At 40.1% G+C, this 21018-nt stretch overlaps 1 protein-coding gene across 2 annotated transcripts in view; it reads left to right on the forward strand.

Moving 5' to 3' along the window:
* Nucleotides 1–21018, forward strand: part of LOC133281665 (melanopsin-like) — a 71148-nt gene that overhangs the window by 31520 nt on the left and 18610 nt on the right. For both annotated transcript variants that reach the window (XM_061477438.1, XM_061477447.1), the window contains exons 5-10: nucleotides 12401–12543; nucleotides 14615–14748; nucleotides 16218–16421; nucleotides 16844–17015; nucleotides 18729–18884; nucleotides 20019–20126. In XM_061477438.1, the coding sequence (XP_061333422.1) occupies nucleotides 12410–12543; nucleotides 14615–14748; nucleotides 16218–16421; nucleotides 16844–17015; nucleotides 18729–18884; nucleotides 20019–20126 (908 nt within the window). In that variant the 5' untranslated portion in view covers nucleotides 12401–12409. The remainder of the gene's footprint in view (nucleotides 1–12400; nucleotides 12544–14614; nucleotides 14749–16217; nucleotides 16422–16843; nucleotides 17016–18728; nucleotides 18885–20018; nucleotides 20127–21018) is intronic.

A 21018-nucleotide genomic window follows, 5' to 3' on the forward strand; every position in this document is an offset into this window, starting at 1 on the left:
TTACCTAGGATTGTTTGAAAGCATTCATAAAGAAAAGAGGATTTTCTTGTGCATTACAAATTAGTTAAGATGATTTGGGGTAGAAGACTGAGATAGATCAGCAAGCTAAATATGAAGAATTTGTGTACCCCTGTCCTTACCCCCCTCTCCACCATGTATGCTCTGACCTTATAGCACTGCAATACTTTGTATAGATTTTAGGATAGAAGATTTCCTCCTAAATCTCTGATAACTTGCCTGGAATTAATTTTTTTAGCCAGCCAAAGCCTGGCATTCAAAGAAGTCTACCAAGAGTACTTGTTTCTTTTTTTAATCTTAAGAGTGGGGGAGAAAGGATTATGGGAATGGTATGGGAGAAACTTAAGGTTGGGAGGGAAGCTGTGGATATCATCTCATTGCAACAGGTCATTGTCCTGGAATAAATCAAAATGAAAAAGAGTCAGGCAAGCTTTTTGTAGAGATGGCTTAAGTGGCAAGTGAACAGGACTTTAAGCACATATCCCACAACTCCAAATTACTTAAATGTACTGAGTGTGTTCTGGAAGTGCTAAAGATCTTCACTTTTAATTAATTTTTTTTCTACTTTTACATCTTTCCCAGGGTGGCTCTGAGGGTTATATTTTTGCTGTTAAACATTCTCTAAACTTTCCTAGGAAGCCCAAATTGTATTCTCTATCATTATTTACTTCCCAAATTTTGAACTAGTTCACATTCTCTGTTGCTTTCTCTTGCCATAAACTTAGCTTTAAAAAACATGCATATGTCTAAATATACCTCAGTAAGCTATCAATAGGTTTAAAGTTGAAATCTTTCTGACATTGTCTGACTGCTTTCAGAGGTTGCAAATTATGCCCCCCAGGATGTCCTGTACTTCCAGTGTGCTGGGGTGCCAGCCTGCAGAGAGAGTGTGACTGCTGAAGATGCCCTGCTTAATCCAGCAGTCCTTAGCCAAGCACAGTTTGAAGCAGAATTCATTGCACATGCTAGACTGGGCCCAGAATAGAAGCGTGTCTCTCCATATCGTTGCAGGTGATTAAATGAGGCTGATAAGATTCCTGAACCACCACAGCATGACAAAGCAATGTTACTGAGATGAATCAGCTTTTGGTATCAATGTACCCAAGAGTTTCTCAGTAATGTAAGCATAACAAGAAACACAGAATTGTAAGACACTGCAGCTCAATACAAGCAAACTCTCCAAGTCCTCAAAAGTGGGAAATCTTAGTATACTGGTGCAATTGAATTGAAGGAGTTATTCATAATGCAGCTGAGAGGCAACCATCAGGCTGACTTGCACAAACAGATTGCACTCTACTAGAGCACTTAGAAGTATGGCCACTAGACACTGTAAGAATTCTGTGATGAGGACAGATGTCACCCTGGGAAACACAACTAAAAAGATCTTCAAATGCCATATGTAGCTTCTTCATATAGTCTCTGCTGTCAAAAAAAGCTGAAGAAATAAGCCGATGGACTTCTCTGATGTTTGCCATGCAAATGCACAAGAGCAGTGTGAGGGGTTGGCATATTTAACCGGCAGCAGAGGATGCAGACCAGACTTGAATGCCAGGTGGGATATGTGCCTGATGCCTCTGGAAATTTACAAACTGCCATCAGGATAGCTGTGCTACCAATGAAATGACTGGCTAAATGAAACCAAGTCCACACTGACTGGATAGTAAACATTTGAACACCTACAGATAGTCCAGTGCTAATAGAACAACAGGAAGAAGCATGCTTTATTTGTGCCCTGTTAAGCTAGTACTGCCTGCAAAAGGACTTAATCTCAAGTGAGAAGAAAATTTTATTTTATTTTTTAAATTATAACAACAAAACTAACAGTGACAAACTGCTGTTAAAATTCAATGCAAGTTTGCAATTAACAGAAACCATTTGTTTTCAATGCACTCTTTAGTTATGGAGAAATCTTAAATGAGTATCTCTCTTACCCCCTAAGCTGTTGTAAGCAGATTTTCTCTTCATTTTTCCATGGAGAAATGCTCTTTAATGTGAGTTGTGTGGACTACAAAAGGCCCCATGTGGGCTTAAATCTAGTATGAACATGACTTGAAACACACACAGTGCTTTGTTAGACTTTTGTTTGTTTTCTGAGATTCTCCAGTGCACATTACTTTACTGGCTTGCTTATATGCTATTTAAAAATAAAGGTTCAGAAGGAGCTAGTTCTTGTCTGAGATGAGAGCTAGGGCTCTGCAGGAAAAAATACTTGTGTGGATTGCTGAGGCTTTCTGACTTGGCACAGTAAAAACAGGTTTGAACCTAACTGGGTTGTGGGCTTTTCTTTTTGTGAAATGGCACTTTCTTCTTAACTCAGAAAAGTAAGCTGCCTTGTGCTGAGATTTTCTCTTCTGGTAGTTCATCATGGTTCGAAGCTGATGATACAGAAGCAACATAGGAGTTGCTTCAAATGCATCCCATATCTGGAGATTATTGTGAGGATGAGAGGAAGATAATGTTTCCTAATGCAGAGGTGCTGAAAATTCTGTTACTTTTCATAGTCTTGAAAAATAGTCCACAGAATTAAAACAAGACACCACATAAAAACAGCTACGTCAGTCCTATTTTCAGTGTGCTACACATGGCAGTGGAGAGGGAAAGGATGAAGCTTCTTCACTGCTATATCATAGTTGCCTTGATGCTTCCCCAGATCAAAGTAAAGGCACTTGCTTTTGTGTGAGATATTGCTTCTTTCTCCAAGATGAGCACTGCCATAAGATAATTAAGTTTTCTGATACTGAAATTACTTTTAATATACACACCTATTCCCACCAAATGTACCAAGGCATGCTCTTTTATTTTAGCCTTTTATGAATCTGAGTCTTTTGGTTGCTGAAATTTCTTTCCAATTATGCCCGTATTACAGCTCCTTATTAGTTTGCCAGTGCTGCTTCAACCTTCCTCTGAAATAAGTCTTCAGTACTGCAGTAGCTTGGTAATTGTAAATTGAGCTGCCAGTTTCACTTGTTCGTTGCACGTTGGTCTGTTTGTTCCTTTAGTAATGCTAAATCCACAAGCACTTCACCCTCCAGGTGACTAGAATGGCAATGATATCCTTCCTGGGTGAGAGCTTGTTTTATTCTTGTTTTGGAGAGTTAAGGGCGGTTACTTTACCGCCAAATGCTTTCACTTGGCAATAAAGAGCTGCCTTTCAATGCAGAGATGGGATCTTGAATACCTCTGTTTCCTTCTCTTCCCAGTTATCTCCATCATCTTCATTACCTGTAGTGGCTAGGTGCTTTTTTCTAAACAGAGTATTTAGAGTACGTAATGGGAATCTGTCAGACTGAAATACGTAGGCTATTAGACTAAACAGTGTTTCAGTGATCCAGTTAAATTCTTTAAAATAAATCATAAAATATTTCAAAGCCAGGTTTTCATGACACTTAAGCACCTACAGTGCAATAAACACCAAGGATTACTTTCAGCAACACAGGAGAAGGGTAGCTGTATTGCTACAGCTACAATCAATAGGTGTGAAGTGCCTAAAAACCTCTGGAAATCTGTGTTTTCATGTGGGACTCGAAGCCACGGTAGGAAAACTGTTACAAGTGAAGTGGAGCACTTGCCACAGCCTTCCTATTCAATATGGTCCCTAATTGAAATTAGTCTGTGCTGTCTGCGTGCAAAACATGCTTATAGATTCATTTGACTTTTGTTGTCTGTCCCCAGTTCCTTGTGAAGATAAAAGAAAGTAAGTAGGAAGATTTTCAATATACTAAGACAGCATACCTGTCCTCAAATCACTGAAATAAGATTTCATTTTACTTATGGCCTAAACCCCTTTGGTTTTTTAACTGTATGTTTAGGAGGGTTTTATTGCTGGCATCATGGAATATTTTAGGTTGAAAGGGTGGTTGTCAAGTCTCACCTCCTGCTCCAAACAGTGCTAACTTCAATGTTTTGTAATTCTCTATGGATGAAGACTATGCAGCCTCTCTGGGCTCCTGTTTCTGTGCTTCACTAATCTCATTGAAAACTCTGCCTGATGCGACTGTGTCTGTTGCCTCTTGTTTGTTCACTGTGCACCCCTGGGAAGAGTCTGGCCCTGCCTTCTGCGCATCGCCCTTCCATGCACAGAGGAATATTAAATAAAAGCAAGCAGATATTACATGGAAATAATCCTCAGCTTAGTGTGATTAGATATTTCTTTGATCTAAACAGAACCTGAATGCTACAGTGCTCATACTAATATCGCAAACATGCTTGAACTTAACAGATTGAGGATGTACTCTTCCTGTATTCCCCATGTTCTTCCCCTAAAAGCATCTGTTGCCAGACACTGTCAGGTGTAAGATACAGGAATTGGTGGGCTTCTGATCTGACTACTTCTAGCAGTTTTCATGTTCCTAAATGTACATGATAGAATGATGCAAATGGCATCAAGAAGCTGGGGAGTTGCTTTAAATTGCTCTCCACCCTCATCCTACTACCCATGGCCAAAATCTCTTGTTGAAATAGGGAAAAAATCCTAGTTGGTGAAGAATATCTCTTGTTTCAGGCCTTCAATTAAAGATATATACTGCAGAAGAAAAATCAGCTTGCTTATAAATAGGGAAATGTAGGGAGTGAGATGGGTTCTCTGCTAGAACTGCAGGTCTTTAAGGTCAGAGAGTAAAAATTGTAAATAAAATTTACCGAAATGTAGTTAATAGAGCAAATGTATTTCCACTATTACCACTGCAGCTCATCACTCACCACACTTCTTCAGAGATGACAATAGAAGAAAATATAAAGCAGAGAAACCAGCAGAAACCAAATTGCCATATTGATGAAAAATATTAGCTATGTGTATTGTTAAAAGTAGCATTAGCAAGACTACATAGGATTACTATAAGTTATTAACATCTTGCCTTAACTAGTTTATTAGGATGGATGTTTTCATTTTGTAATCACCCTTTGAAAAGCCGATGTCGGCTGCTGATTTTTTTCTTTTTCCACAATCCTTAAAAATAAGCGTATGTTTTCATGGGATCTATTTAAAATGCAGGCCCACCTCTCAGAACAGTTTCCACACAGGGGTCTTTTGGCAGCAGCTGAGAGGGTCTCCCCAGGAAGCAGAACAGACAGCAATGAAAAGACTATTCACATTTTGACTAAATCCATAAAGCCAGAGGTGGCCAGTGAAGGAATTATAGAATCATAGAATCAACCAGGTTGGAGAAGACCTTTAAGATCATTAAATCCAACCCTTACCCCAGCACTGCCAAGGCCCACCACTAACCCATGGCACTGAAGGCCTCATCTACACGGCGTGTGAACACTTCCAGGGACGGTGACTCCAGCACTGTCCTGGGCAGCCTGTTCCAATGCCTGAGCACCCTCTGGGGAAGGAATTGTTCCTCATCTCCATCTAAACCTCCCCGGTGCAGCTTGAGCCCATTTCATCTTGTCCCATCCCTTGTTCCTTGGGAGCAGAGACCAGCCCCTTCCTGGCTCCATCCTCCTGTCAGGAAGTTGTAGGGTGTGATAAGGTCCCCCCTGAGCCTTCCCTTCTCCAGAATAACCCCCCCCAGGTCCCTCAGCCATTCTCCATCACACTTGTGCTCCAGGCCCTACACCAGCTGCATTGCCCTTCTCTGGCCCGCTGCAGCACCTCAATGTCTCTCCCTTAGTGAGGGGCCTAGAGCTGAACACAGGATTAGAGGTGTGGCCTCACCACTGCCCATTGCAGGGGGACAATCCCTGCCCTGGCCCTGCTGCCACACTGGTACTGGCTCAGGCCAGGACGCTGGCGGCTTCCTGGCTGCCTGGGAACAAGCTGCTCATGTTCAGCTCCATCAAACAGCACCCCCAGCTCCTTCCCCATGAGCAGTTTCCAGGCGCCCTTCCCCAGCCTGAGGTGTTGCAGGAGGTTGTTGTGGCCCAAGTGCAGGCCCTTAGCCTTGTTGAACCTCATCCCACTAGCCACAGCCCACGGAATTGCTCTCAGTTATCAACAGTAAGGAAGAAAATATCCTTTATATATATATATTTATATATATATAAAGTTTAGATGCCCAGAAGCCAGATATATGTTCAAGCTCTTTGAAACCTTAGGGTGGGATGTTATATCTGCTGCCAGAGACTGGAATTCCAAAATGTGGTAACATGGTGCCAACATCTGTGGATAGGCTAGCGTGCTCCTGTTAAAAACAGCAAAGTGAGCATCACCCAGAAGTTGTGCTTGCTGTGCCTGAAGCCTGGGACTGCAGGAGTGGGAGAGGGCTTGATCTGAGCAGGTAATGGGTGCTGCAGCACTGTTGCCATCAGCAAACAGTGGCAGCTCGTGAAATTGTTCCTGATGCATGGCACAGTGGGCAGGCTAGACTGGTAGCATCCTGGCTGGAGGCATCCATGACTGGTGAAATGGGAGCAGTAGTCACCTGGCAGCCTGGGATGAGATAGACCAGGACGAGCTATAGAAGCTGAAAGGAGGTGGAGAGGAGAAGGCAGCTCAGGAGAAGAGTCCAGGTTATGCCAAAGTGCTACAGTGCCAGTGAGTTCAGAGCACTCTCACTACTGAGTGGTAAGCATAGAATAAAGGGATTTATTTGTTTGGGGTGAACTTTGTGTGATTATTAAGGAACTGCAGTTAGCACTAAGATGCTCTGAGGGAGAAAAATTACCTAGGAAAATGTGATGTGTTAGAAGATGAAAATGTAAGTATTTACTGTAGTGTATAAATGATTTCTCCCTGAAGACTGCAGAATATCTTATGTTGAAGGAAGTAACTCTGATGCCATGTTTTGACTACACATGATTTTATTTAATATTCTTTAATCCTTTAAAAATATGAGATTTCTGCCTACTTTGTTGTTGCATTGCGTTAGCAGTCATCCGTTCTCTCATGGCCGAATGGATATGCATTGATGTAGTGTTAGTATTGATTTGATCTGTTGAGCGTGCTGCCTGCCTAAGCATGCATAGCTTGTGTTGTAATTTGAGGTGCATTTGGACATAGCATCAGATATTTCTGAAGGCATTTATGGCCCACTATACCTTCTGATAGTGGGCTTTTGTTTGACTGTCTTTTCAAAAATGCTTAAGTCATGGTTGAATTTGTTTTTTTTTTTTAAGTTTTGCACTCTCAGGTTAGATTTGGATGTGTTTAAATGAACATAAAGTTTCTGTAGAGGAAGATGTTGTGAAGACTTGGTGAGTGCTATTTGCCTTGATTATAAAAGTATACCAGTATTGCAACAGAAATGCCTTCAGGAAGCATACCTTTGGTATTTTGCTTTAAAACTCTCAGGTCTTATAATAAAAATCTGTTGCCTCAAAGTTTTATTAACTCAGATTAATCTGGCAGGGAAAAATATGTGCTAGCTACTTGCCAGTGCTTTCCCACAAAAAACAAGAGAGTAACACAGTGTTCCTCCCAAGGTCGGGTTGTGCAGACACAGTCACTAGAGTAACTTGAAAAAATTGTAGTAAACCCTTGCAGTAAACCCTTGCATTTATTAATTCCTGCCCAAGTGGTGTAACTAGTGCTTGAGGTGGAACACAAGCCAGATTGTTTTACAGCTGCGCTTATTTTCATGTTTATTGTTTACTTTTTATTGTATTATTCTCATGTGAATAATTTTTATTTTAATGTCTTATTAATCATAAAACATATTAGTGATTGATAACCCTTACTTTCATTGACTTATAAGGCTGGATATGCAGACATCTTGTTGAGTACCTTGTTGAGTAACCAATATAATGAGTTCATATATATGAATATTCTCCTGATACTGAAAACTTTATCAGGTTTTGATGGTTTTCTTTTGGATTTTTTAAGAGATTTTTCTACCAATTAGCTATGTACCATTAGATTGCTTGCAACTATGAGAAGTTTAAGCACAGATACTGAGGACCTGAAAGAAAGCATCCTGTCAACAAAGCAGGGGCTGTGCTAAACATGTGAAGTGAAGCATACATACCCCAAGTGAGTCTTGAAGGCAAGTATTGAAAGCTTTTTTCAACTGGCTGTTCATTTCAGTAACAGTCCAGAAGCACTTGCTGGAATGGAATTAACTAGATACATATCTTATTATAGAAAAATATTCTTTTTTCCAGAAACTTATGACCTCTGACTGGATAAACACCCGCCTAAATCTGGAGCAGACGCCTGACTTTGGTACCCGGCTGCCTTTGCTGTTTGTCCTGTTGTACACAGCACTGGCAGTTCCTGTACTTGTTTGTCACTTTTGGATAAACCGCATCAAATTTACAGTTCCATTTGCTTAACCAACTGTTTTCTTAATTAAATGCATATGTGTTTGAGTGCCCCTGGTTTTGGCATGTGAACTGATTGGAATGAGCTGTGAAAGGAGAGTGTCATCCAGAGACTGGTAAGAAAAGTGGCTTTTCCACGTGTGGATGATCACCATTTTGACTTGACTTTCTGAGGACCAAATTCATATGTACTTACAGTGCCATGTTGTAATGCAGTACTTTTAACCAGAACAAGCACAGATGTTGGTTTGTTTTTAGCTGGGGTTTGTTTGTTTATTTTAATACCCAAAGATACTGATATTTTCCACAAATTTTCATTTTAAATATATTTTAAAAAAGTCTGACCATCAGTAGTCACCACATAGCAATAGTCTTCTATTTGCTGATTCAAGAGTTCCTATGTACAATATAATCACTAAGCCCCAAATAATGTCATTTCAAACCAGATGGTGCTTCATACTGAATTACCTCTTACACTGACCATCACAGAAATTACAAGGAACTTGGCAAGTACTACCAACTATCTGGCACATGCAGGTTGTTCCTACCTCATCATACCTAAGTATTATTTACTATTATTCTTTATACAGTTACACTTGGAAATTTCAGACTTAAATGTTTTATACAGTAAAATCAAACTTCTACGTTGTAAATCAATGTAGCAGGTCAGCCCAAGGGGGGCTGCTATGCTGTTAATTCACTCCCTTGTTAGTGTGCATTAATCCCGCATGTAAGCAAGCCCTTACTTAAGCTCATTTCAGTGTCATTTCCATAAGATGAGCTTGCATCCATGACCAAAATCAGAGTGTAAGTAAAGCTTTAGATACTCTTATATCCACCTAATACCAGTCATACAACCCTTTCTGAATTCGATCCAGTATTTTCTACCCCTGAACACTGAAGGGAGCCTGCACTTGCCCTCCTTTTTTAACCACTTTTTTTTGTCTTCTGCATTGCAATCTTTATTAAGCTTACTAGCTGGAAAACAGAAACAGATGGCTCTAATTACTTGGACATCATTTTGTCAGTAAAAATCAAATTACAAAAGCTTTCACAGAGTAACTTTCCTCATCTGTTAAGTTTTCCGTCTTTATTTTGGGAGAAATAGACCAAGTTTATTTTTATATCTGGTGCCTGCATCCGTTGCCAGCTAGTTGAGGGACAGCTGTTAATTGTTTATTCTCTATTTGCCTGCAGATCTCTTGGTTTCCCTGACAGGAAAGTCCTCCAAGCTGCCATGTAGGTGACAGCATTTTGATGTTGTAGTCACATCACATATAAGGGTAAAGCCACATCATGATTTATGAGAGTTGTCAAGTCCAACATCTTATAGAGCCAAAACTCAAGTGACTGTAGCATTAATTTAAAAGGAGCCAAACAAAGTGAGTACAGAATAGGCAAGGATGCCAGAAGCTGGCCCTGCTGCAATTACTGACATCTTCATGGGCTGCTTGTTTACATTTGTGGTTTTTGAGTGAAACAGTATAAATTCTCTTTGATAAAAGAAATAATTTAATTAAACTAGTGGAAATTTTCTAAATAAAACAGGCTAAACAGGTACAAATAGCTTCAAAGTAATCAAAGTTGAGGTTTTCTGTTGGAATATATATATGTATGCGCATAGGTGTGCACATTTATCATCTTAGATCCATATTAGTGTTATAAATGGTTTTCTGTCTTTATCAGATTGCCACATTTCATGTAGCTGGGTGCTTGACACATCCTACTGTCTCAGGCTAACACCAACAGAGTGAATAAGGAGCTGTCTTTTCATTCGGATCTTAAAGTTGTTCTTACTACTATTAATATTGCCACAAAAGGGAATAGTATTTTATGGACTCTTCTGAAGGCAAGATCCCTTCTTCAAAGCCTCTGTAATCCAAGCATTCCTCACTTTAGCTTCTCACTGAGATTGAAGGCTCTGTGTAGCACCGAGTACTTACTGCCTTCCAAATTCCACTCTGTAAGCATTAGTAGTTTATATTTCATCCAATATCACCAGCAAACTGTAATCTAAGTTTACAAATGTGTCACATGAGGCATTTTCAGCTTTTGACATAGTTCATCACCCTTAACTGAATTAACAAAGCCAAAACATCCAAGTCAGCATCTCTTCCGCAGAGAGATAAGGCGAGACACCTTTGGGTGTGAAATTCATAGTGCATTTCTGAAATGAGTTTCTGCAACAGTGAGTACCCATATGGTGAAGTAAACCATAATACATAAAACAGGGAAGTCCTACTTGCCCTGAATTAGATCTGTGTAATATTCCTATATAATAACCCTCTATACAGAAGAATATAGAGGTATTTAGGTGTAAATCCTGAGCATACCCAACAGATAAGCTGGAAAGGAAGAAAAGAAAAAGGATCCTTTCCATTTCTCCCCAGTTTAGGCACCTTGGTATGCATTGCCAGAAATGAGGCAGGGTTCTGATTCAGTGCACGCACACTGCTAAGATTACGTTTGAGGGATAAGGAAAGGAGTTTAATGTTGTTAATTTCTGTGCCCAGGCAGTCCTGCTCTGAAAGCATGGTGCAGCCTGTGCTTGGTGCCACTGAATGGCCACAGCTGCATTTCCTTGCAGGACCTCCCTGTGCACTGCCTGCTCTGACACTACCTCTTGCACCTTCTTCAAGGGTAAATGCTACACAGGGTGACATTTTTTCTTGCTGCCTAATTGCTGGGAACAGCAGTGGCAGCCTCCTGGTGCAGCCAGCATCAGCAGACGCTCCCCTTTCTTTCTTTCTACTTCTAAAGTGATGTTAACTTTGTTGAGGTGTCATGTTGGTGGTAGCCACCCTATGATGGGTAGAGCCCGTCAGACTGACGAGAAGGCTTGAAGGCAGCTTTCTGCTTTGAAGACATAGCTTTTGTACCATTTCCTACATCTTTTCAGCCCCAGGAGCTTTTCTGTCAGTGTTTCTGCTCCAGACCCACTGTTCTGTGGATGCTCGGGCTGTGTTATGCATCTCACCCAGTGCTCCCCATCTCTGAACACAACCCACCCTGGGGAGCACCCCCAGCGGGGTTGTACAGCTGAGGGGATAATGTCCAAAGATAGAACTGTTGTACAAGGAGGGAGCTGTAGTGTATGCACTTCATAAATGAATGAGGAATAATAAAAGGCAGAAAGGAGAAGCAGCAGTATGGGAGGTAAGGAGCTAGCAGCAGGGAAAAAGAAAGGCTATTCTCACCATTTTCAAATGACTGCTTGAATTCTACCAATGGGGTGATAATTAGTATCTTGAACCTGTTCTGTCACCCAGCTCCTCTCTCACAGACCAAAATCAGCTTTGTCTGACACTTGGAACATTACTGAGCCGTGCACCAGAAAACTGCAGTAATGAGAAGCAGGTCTTAGCTGTGACAAGTTGCCTGCGTGAGCACTCTGCATGGCTTAGCTGCTTTTGCCTTGATCAATAAGCATCTCCATCAGGCAATTCAAACTCTTCTTGTTGATAATGCTAATGAGAGCTGTGTGGATTAGCTGTAGGCTGCCCTTCTGCTGAGTTTAGCCAGTGATAAATCTGAATTTGTTTAAAAAGAAGAGAGTTAGTGGGGGTTTATTCATGTGCTGGAGATAAAGGGCAGTGAAAGAGGTGTTAAGACTATTTAATGTATTTGTGCTTACACAGGCAATGCTACACTGCTGTTTGACCTCTGGTCTCCTACCTTTCCCATGGGGAATTCCCAGGTTTTGAAGCACTGTAAATTAGTGGATAGGGAGTTTGGGGAGACCCAGAGGACTTAATGTTTGTTAAGAGTGGGATTTGGTATTAGTGCTCCTAATAATACCAAACTCTGACGGGCAATTCCTTTTTGAACTGAAGTTTGTGTTGTCAGGTAGCTCTGAGCCCTCAAAGTGCAGCAGTTACCATGAGTGAGTTTTATGCTAGTATGTCTGTGCCCTTTCCACATCATCATTGTAACTTCCTTAGTGTTCTTCCCCAGTCTGTTTCCCCTGTTGTGCTTTTTAATATATGTATTGTTAAAGTAATGAAAGTTATTCGAGGAAACTTGATGCTAGGGGCTGTAAAAAGAACTCAGAGGTGTATATTTGATTTGCATGAACTGGGGAAGTGAATGCTCTGCCTTACTTCAACAGGCTGAGCAAGTGTCTCCTGGAATAAGTGTCCTGAATGGGCTAAGCTTTCCTTTTCCTCTGTTTTCCATTCAGGGTTTCAACATGGGCACCCAGCCACACACTGTGACCAAGGCAGAGATCCCTGACTATGTTCTTTACACTGTAGGAACATGCGTGCTCATTATTGGCTCCATTGGCATCATTGGAAACCTTCTAGTCCTCTATGCGTTTTACAGGTACAAAAATTCCTTTTACAGTTCATATGACTGGTTTTAAGGTTCACATCTTGCAAGAAGAGTTAAATACTTTTAATGATAGAAACCACAGTTTCTTAGTTACAGGCTTCCTCACTCACCCTTTAGAATGTGTGGAAATACTTGACAAAAACTGATACTCCTGGAAGGACCAGATGTCCTGGAAGGACCAAGAAAACATGTGTGCTACATGAGATGAACTCATGCCATCAGTGTATTTCCTGCTTCAGGCTGATCATAGGATTTCTGTCAGTTTGTTTGCTCACTTGGCTTGTGCCAGTGTAATAGACAGCCAAAGCTACTGCAGCTGGAGTATGCAAAAATCTAATGAAAAAAAAATAGGCACCTTCTGTCTTACACTGTGATGCTGGCTTTCAAAATCCTCCTCGCTCACTGCTTACTGTCATCATACATGTTTTATGCAGAGGGGGCTCACAGTGCTAGAAACACTGGTGGTGTTATGAACCAAGCATTGTTTTTTTTTATTCTTAAATGTTTATGACAAATAGTTTAGTTATTTTGAATAACTGGCTTTTAATATGAGGTAGAGAAGAAATGGGATCCCCTGCAACTGTAGATAACGTCATGATTTTTGAAATGCAGTGCAAGCTCTGTTTTTCTTGAAATTTCTTTGTTTAGCTGCTGCAATCAAAGCATTAAATTGTCAAAGAAGGAAAATCTCCATAGGCAAAGGTGTGAACTCTCTCACCTAGTTGATGCAGTAGACCCAAGGTTTTGTTAGAATTGCAGCAGCACTGAGATGGCTTTTTCAATTTCTTTTTCAGTATTACTTTATCTGCATGAGGAAAGAAATTAATGTTATCTGCAAATAGTGGTATTTTAAAGCACATCAGAAAGTCCTCAGTTGTTAAACTTTCTACACTAAAGGAGGTGTTTGAGGGAGAAGAAACAAGTCTTTAAGATTACTGCATGCAGTTTGTAAGAATAGAATTATTTATAAATCCTGCTTCTTCCCTATATCTCAAAGAGTATGCCAAATTGCCTCTTTTTGCATTATATGTACCAACTCTGTGAAAAGCCCTGAATTCATAGGCTAGATATCAGAGCACTTTACTTCACCATGCAACTAATACAGAGGTTGACATTGAAGGACTACTAGTTCACTGTTACGCCTTCTCAGTATATCCTTCAAAAGTGACAGTCTTAAGGTAGATTTGGGTGACATGAACTCACAGACTCACAGATTAACTTAACTTTCCTAGTGGGACATAATATTCAATCAGAGCAACAAGGGCATATTCAACCAAATAACCCTAAGTAAAAGTGAGAGGTTCTTTATTATGCTACCAGTATCCGTATTCCTCTTGGCCAGAGCCAAGGGTAACCTTGAATACCAGCAAAAAGTTTCCAAGGTGGTTGTGACTCCAGATATCTGTATGAAGTGAGGCTACATGAAGTGGTGAGATGTGGGGAAAAAAACCCTGGAAGTGATGTTTATTTTCTTTGGATAAATTTTGCTTGCAGACTGGCTGCTGCTTTCACACTCTGTTCTGGAATTCAATGCTGCCTGCGATCTGCAGCTGAGAGCTTTTGTTCTCCCTTACAAGATGTATATGAGAAGTATTTATTTCAAATCTCTGTGCATGCTTTGCTTGTGTTGCATCACTTTGCAAAGGGTCATTTAATCAGTGGTAATGTGGTGATTCCTGAGGTCAGCAGCTTTTAAAAATTCACCTAAAGGAGGTTCTTTGGCTCTGTAACTGCTTCAGATCCTGGTCTTGTGTAGTGCCAGACACTTGCAGTATTACTGCACTTATAGGGAAGTGCTCTTGTCCTGAACAAATTAATATTTTTCAAGATAGCTAGAATTCTCCTCATTTTCAAGTAGAAACAACCTATTTTATCCCACCTGCTTTTGTCAGTTGTCATTTTGAAATAACTACATCTGTGGCTGCAGTAATTGCTTGACGATTAACAATTGGCTGACTGTAAGTAACCACTGGATAGTATTTGTTCATGCTAGTAAGCCAAGTTATAAAGTTAACTGTTCACTTTGTCTATTTAAAATCATGTTATTTCTCATGTTTTTAAGCAACAAGAAGCTGAGGACACCCCAAAACTACTTTATAATGAATTTGGCTGTGAGTGACTTCCTGATGTCAGCTTCTCAGGCACCCATGTGCTTTGTCAACAGCTTGCATAGAGAGTGGATACTTGGAGATATAGGTACTTTTCAACATTAATTTGTTTCTCACCAGCTCTATACTGCCTGCAGCCCATTTTAGCTATTACAACCTTGACTTGTGCTGTGGAGACAGTAGCACAAGGCTCTTGAGTGACATCAGTCAGCATGATAGCGCATGTTTTGCGTTACATATGTCATTCTTTGCTCTTACTTATTTTGGAAAGAAAGGAATCAAGATCAACATGTAATCATCTTACCCTTTAGCTCGTATGGGCAAATGCAATGACTGTAGATGGGTAGAAAAGTTTTATTAAGTTGTAATTATTTTTTGCTGTATTAGTTTAAGAGGGAGTTATTTTTATTTAGAAATATATGCCGATATCCACTAGCATGCTTCTAGGAATCTCACATTTAATTAAGAGAATTAACTAACAAGAGTCAGTTGAGGACTCTGCAAATTTAAGCTCCTTTCTTTCCAACTGTAAAAAAACAAAAGTGATGCATGCTCAAATTATAGTTGAAATGTGAGTATAGCAAGTTCTTCAGAAGTCTCAATGCTCTGCTTAGTGCTGCTGATCACATCATTGGGTGAAAATTTGCACCAAATAGTGGTTGTGTATTGGTGGAGCAAGCCCAGAGACCATGTATTATTTAGTGGCGCAGAAGGGACTCTTCTGCAATTTGAGGATGTTTTTAGTTCTGTTCGTGCCCTTAGATAAGATCACTGTAAAATCATGCTGCTACAAAGTGAAGCAATTGATTTGGGTTGAGTGGCATTCGGTCCTTTATTGCAGGTTATTTATAAAAACTTTAGAAGAAGTCTGCTTTAAGGTTGAATCTAGTGTTTTGACTGCCTCCTATTACCAGTGGGCTGTTGTCTATATCCACATGGGTTGACACAAGATCTCAAAAAATGAATGATCATTTGACACAGGCTTCTGAATCAAATTAGGCGCAGTCTAACTCTACAATATTTCATCTGCTAGTGCAACGCGTGAATGCAAAAAAGGAGAAAAAACCCTGCTTCATTTAAAAACTGACAGTTTTTTTAAAAGTGCTCCAGCTGGTCTTTTAACCATCAGATTTAAACCACTTCTACATTTTTAAGCCATATAAACCAAAGCCATTGTTTTAAACACTCATCTGTCATTAGCAGACAGATGTCTGCTGCAGCCTGGTAAGATCAATATACTGGGCAATAATCCAGGAAAATGTAACTTTAATTAGATTGGATTTTATTTGAGGCAGTTTTCCATTAACAAAAGATTCCCAGTTGCAGCCCACAGGGGAGAGTAGGACTTGTTAAATACATATATTTGTATTTTATTAGTATTTGTGGGTTTTCTAATGAGCTTTTAATAACCATGAAATTGTGAGACTAAGAAAAACCTACTAATGGGAGAGAAGTACTGAGCCAGGAAAAAACTTGGGAGGTTTTTCATGTCAGACTCTGAGAGAAAACATGCATCTGTTTTACGAAAATCACTGACATTGCCGTTTTCTGCTTCAGGCTGTGACTTGTACGCTTTCTGTGGGGCACTCTTCGGAATAACTTCAATGATGACTTTATTAGCTATTTCTGTTGACCGCTACCTTGTGATCACTAAGCCCCTGCAATCCATACAGTGGAGCTCAAAGAAACGCACCATGCAGATCATCGCTGTTGTGTGGCTGTACTCACTGGCATGGAGTGTGGCTCCGCTCCTCGGGTGGAGTATGTTGTCCGCTCTCTCTCTCTTCTAGTATTCCCTGTGTGGCCTCTTTTAGCCTTGCTTGGGGTACAAATGAGATCTTTAATAAATTCTTGGGAGGATGCCTAGCCACTGCCTCATGGTTTGTTGTCATACCAAATATTTGTATATGTTGCAGAGCAGATAGCCTCCTCCCCTTACACCAGGTTGCATTCAAGCAGAACAAACTGCAGATGGAGTATTAGGTGTATATGAGAGTCTGGCAGTCAGGAGCTCCTCTCCACACATGCACTCACATTCCGAGATCACACATATAATATGGCCAACCCAGCTCTTGCAGACTATGTATATAGTACAGGGTTTATTTTAAGCGCTCAGTTGTTGGATCAGCAACTGCGCAAGCTTTGGGTGTATGTGTGAATAATGTATTCCATATATTTCATAGGTTCCTATGTGCCTGAGGGGTTGATGATATCCTGTACATGGGACTATGTAACCTACTCCCCTGCAAACCGAAGTTACACCATGATTTTATGTTGCTGCGTGTTTTTTATTCCCCTGATAATAATATTCCATTGTTATTTATCTATGTTCCTGGCCATAAGACGTACTGGCAGGTAAGCAATGTAGCTGAAATAACTAAATTTCCCTTTTCTTGTATTAGAACACTTTCTCGATTTCTTCAGCTGCAGAAAAATCTGAATTAAAAATTAATCCTAAATGAAACTGGAAATTAAGTGGCAGATCATTAACAACTGTGACTAGACAAATATTTTCCTCAATATAAAAGCTGGAATGGGTGTGTGTATTTTGGCGTAGGGGAAGAAGTCTCTGGTGTTTCTAATCTTATCACAATGTGCAGTAGTTAATAATACATCAGATATTTTGATAGTTTGGATTATTTGTATCTCAGATTTGCGATACAAGGAACATGGTCCTTGTGCATTCCAGCACAGTTTTCAGCATGTAGCAATGGGGGCATCATCTGCCTTTGAGCTGCCTTGTAAACATAACATTTCCTCATACTTTTTGTCAGTTTTATTTAAGGCAGGCATCCCAGAAAACCTTGTGATTCACTCAAGCATTACAACTGTACACACAATATCTGGCTGTGCTTGCTAGTACACTTTCTTTTTTCTTTCCCAGATTCTTGGTCTAGATTTGAAATAAAAAAAAAATCATCAGTTTTAGATCTGTAAAATAACTTCATTTTGGTTAGTTATTTCCCTTGTAATAAGCACATGACTTATCTCTAGTCTGATCCAATACCGGATGGGATTGCGAATCCTTCCCACTGCTTTCAGTGTCACCAGCACTGATGGCTTTCCTCTGTGCCTAGGCACTTATTGAAGTTGTTTGGCTTCACCAGGCTAAATTCCATTTAAACAAACATGTTTAGCTATATGCCTAAATTGAACTTCTTACTGAACTTTATATTTTGTCCTTAGTCTTGGCTTTTAAGAATGAATCTTAAAAACAATGGTGTCTTGTACACTGATGAAGCACCAATGGCCACAGGATTTTTCTGTGCCTTTTGCTCACTAATACAGTACACTCACTTTATGAGTATGTTCATACTGCACCAGGAAACAGTTTGTTACCCTGCTGGCTAATAATCCCTGACATATATATCTTCATTTAAAAACATTGATATATAAAAATTGTTATTTCTATGCTAAACCATATGAAACAATCTTTCTAATAAATTGGGAGGGTGTTCGTCAGATATGAGAAGATAATTTGATTGGGCCTTTTTTTAGCAAAAACATTAGGACAACCTATTGTACTCTGCTCTGAAAAGACTCTTCTTCAGTGAATGAATCTGCAGGGAATGTCTCTGTAAGCGTTTGGGGCCAGGTTCCTCAGATTAGTCAGGCTGTTCCAGCACATATTACTTCACGAGCTGAATTTCTGCAAGCTGTTACTCCTTTGAAAAGCAAAAGCCATAAGATTTGATTTTTGCATCCAGCTGTGCCTTTGCTTGCTCCATTGAGAGCAATGTAGGGAAAGGGGTGCCAATTTCTTTACCCTCCCAAACTGAAACCCTCCTTGTGATAGGATAAGGACACGGCAGTTCTGTGCTGTAGTCCCAGGGGTTCTTCTGGCACAATTCCACAGTTACACACACAAACAAAGCTCAGACAAAATGCCTGGGACCATTTCACTACATGAACTACCAGAGTTTTTAAATATCAGAGGACAAAAGAAGAGGTAGAGGAGGGAAAGATGAAATCTGCTTCACTTTGCATATTGCTGAGAACATATTAGAGATGTTGCACCTCACTTTTTTACTCTCCTGCTGATGTGTTTGTATTCTTTTTCCCTCACAGAGATGTTCAAAAGCTAGGGTCCTGCAGCAGGAAATCCTACCTCTCTCAATCCATGAAGAATGAATGGAAACTGGCAAAAATTGCTTTTGTGGTCATCATTGTGTTTGTCTTGTCCTGGTCTCCATATGCTTGTGTCACCTTGATTGCCTGGGCAGGGTAAGTGGAAACATCCAAAGATGCATGGGTTATGCTGAAACATGAATATAATTACTACTGTACCCACAAGAAGCAGATCTCCCTTTGAAAGGCTTTTAAATAGTTATTATATTACAGGTGATATTGCATTCTTCACTATATTCTTGTCCATAAAGATAGAAAAGGGGTTATTTTTCTTTGTATTTTAAAACTATTATGACTTTCTATCTGCATTTTGGCATACGTTGTTTCCTCTCCCCCAAGATACTTTCTTTGTATGAATTGGAGGACTTATCTCTTCTAATACCTGTTCTCTCAAGAAGCTTCCTCCATACACTGCTGGCTCTGACAAAGGTCAGAAGATAAGTTATATTCCCTCATATTCACCCCTGAGCTCCCATCTTCCTCCAGCTGCTTGCTGCTCTCTGCTCCAAAGGGACATGTTTTCTTGCCAGTGCACATTCTTGATTTCAAGGTCAGATCGGACAGGGCTTGGAGCAACCTTGTCTAGTGAAAGATGTCCCTGCCCTTGGCGGAGGTTGGAACTGAATTATCTTTAAAGGTCCCTTCTAACCCAAACTATTTTGTGATTCTGTATTAGTTGTAATTATCCACTGCTGACACTGATCAGACATGATTGGCTGTGGGTTAAGAAGAAAATATTGGTTCCAAATAATTTCTAGTCCTCTCTTCCTTCTGCAGTGTTTGCAACTAAATCATTGACAACCTTTGCTGTGCAGCACAGATGTTATTGCTGAAAGACTTTTAGGTTTGATCTTGTTTCCTTTTTTTATTGCCATTCACTTTTTCCAGATGGCCACAGTAGGCTTAATTTAGGGTGGTGTTGTTTCTTTTTTTTAATTTTATTTTACTTTTTTTTTCCTCTGGTGTAGAAACAGGGAAGGTGATTCTACATGTTCCTGGTTACCCTCAAATAGATAACTAATTATTTGCAAATGTTCCATTTTCCCCAGATAAATGAAATCATAGTATGTGCTGTCAAATGCAAGCCTTTCTTCTGAGCAAGGAATGCATGTGAATGAATTAACATTTAGTACGCAGCACAAAAATCATCAAAAAGAGTAATAAATATGTTTTAATAATTTGATATCAATCCATGGCATAGCTGTGTGTAATGTTTTTGCTTTGTTTTAGTCGAGCCAACACCCTAACACCGTATTCCAAATCTGTGCCAGCAGTTATTGCCAAAGCTTCTGCAATCTACAACCCCATCATATATGCAATAATTCACCCAAGATACAGGTACAGTAAACATATAATTATGTCTGTAACTGTACTTACAGTTGTGGTTTTTACAATAAATGAACTACACTCATTCCTGCACCCTTATCCCATGCAGTGTGTGCTCCTGCCCTGATCACCCCATGATGGGATCCAGATAATTAGAGCCTTCACTGCATCCATCTGGTACAGGGCAAGCTGCACAGCATATGGAGCTCCAGATGTGGCCTCGGAGGTGGCCAACAGGGGAGAGCAGTCCCTGTCTTCACCTTTCTTCCCCCTCACAACCCTGCTTTGTCCTGTGGGGCTGCACAACACTGTGACTGACATAAGAAGGAGCTGATACTCAGGGACATCTTTTGCCATATCAAGGACAGCCGCAAAAGGTTTCTCCAGATAATAGGTCCCAACCAGCAGGGTTCAAAATCCTGTCATCACCAATTTAAGCAACTGTATATGTTCAAGGTTTGGTTTTCTGAAGCACTTCAGTTGTTCTCTTTACACCAGCTTCAGTACAAATGTGAATAAGTTGTTGGTCTTTGGGAGAAGCTCTGTAAGAAGCAAACAGCATTTTCATAGCAGTTCTGTGCAAAGTTGAGAGCTGTAGGAAGCTGGTAATCCAGGTAGAGCTCCATGCAAATGAGCAAGTTTTCCAAATATACTGAAAATACTGCCTTTTCATTATCAGGCTTGCTAACTTTGGTCAAGTATTTGCCTTTGAAAAACAAAGCAAACATTTCTGAAATACTCTGTGGAAAGAAGCATTTTCTGAAGGCTGGCTTCATATTTGTTTAATTTAGTTGGTTCAGGGAAAAGAATCTCAATTCTTGGCTTTTTCAAAAATTAGCTTTGACTTAAAAAAGTTCTGCACTACACTAAAGGGGTTCAATGGGCAAAATGTTGATCACTTCTC

Source organism: Pezoporus flaviventris, unplaced genomic scaffold (assembly GCF_033815535.1).
Source record: "Pezoporus flaviventris isolate CSIRO_AGI_PZ_B2104156 unplaced genomic scaffold, CSIRO_AGI_Pfla_v1 ptg000002l, whole genome shotgun sequence".
Classification (NCBI taxonomy): Eukaryota; Metazoa; Chordata; class Aves; order Psittaciformes; family Psittacidae; genus Pezoporus; species Pezoporus flaviventris.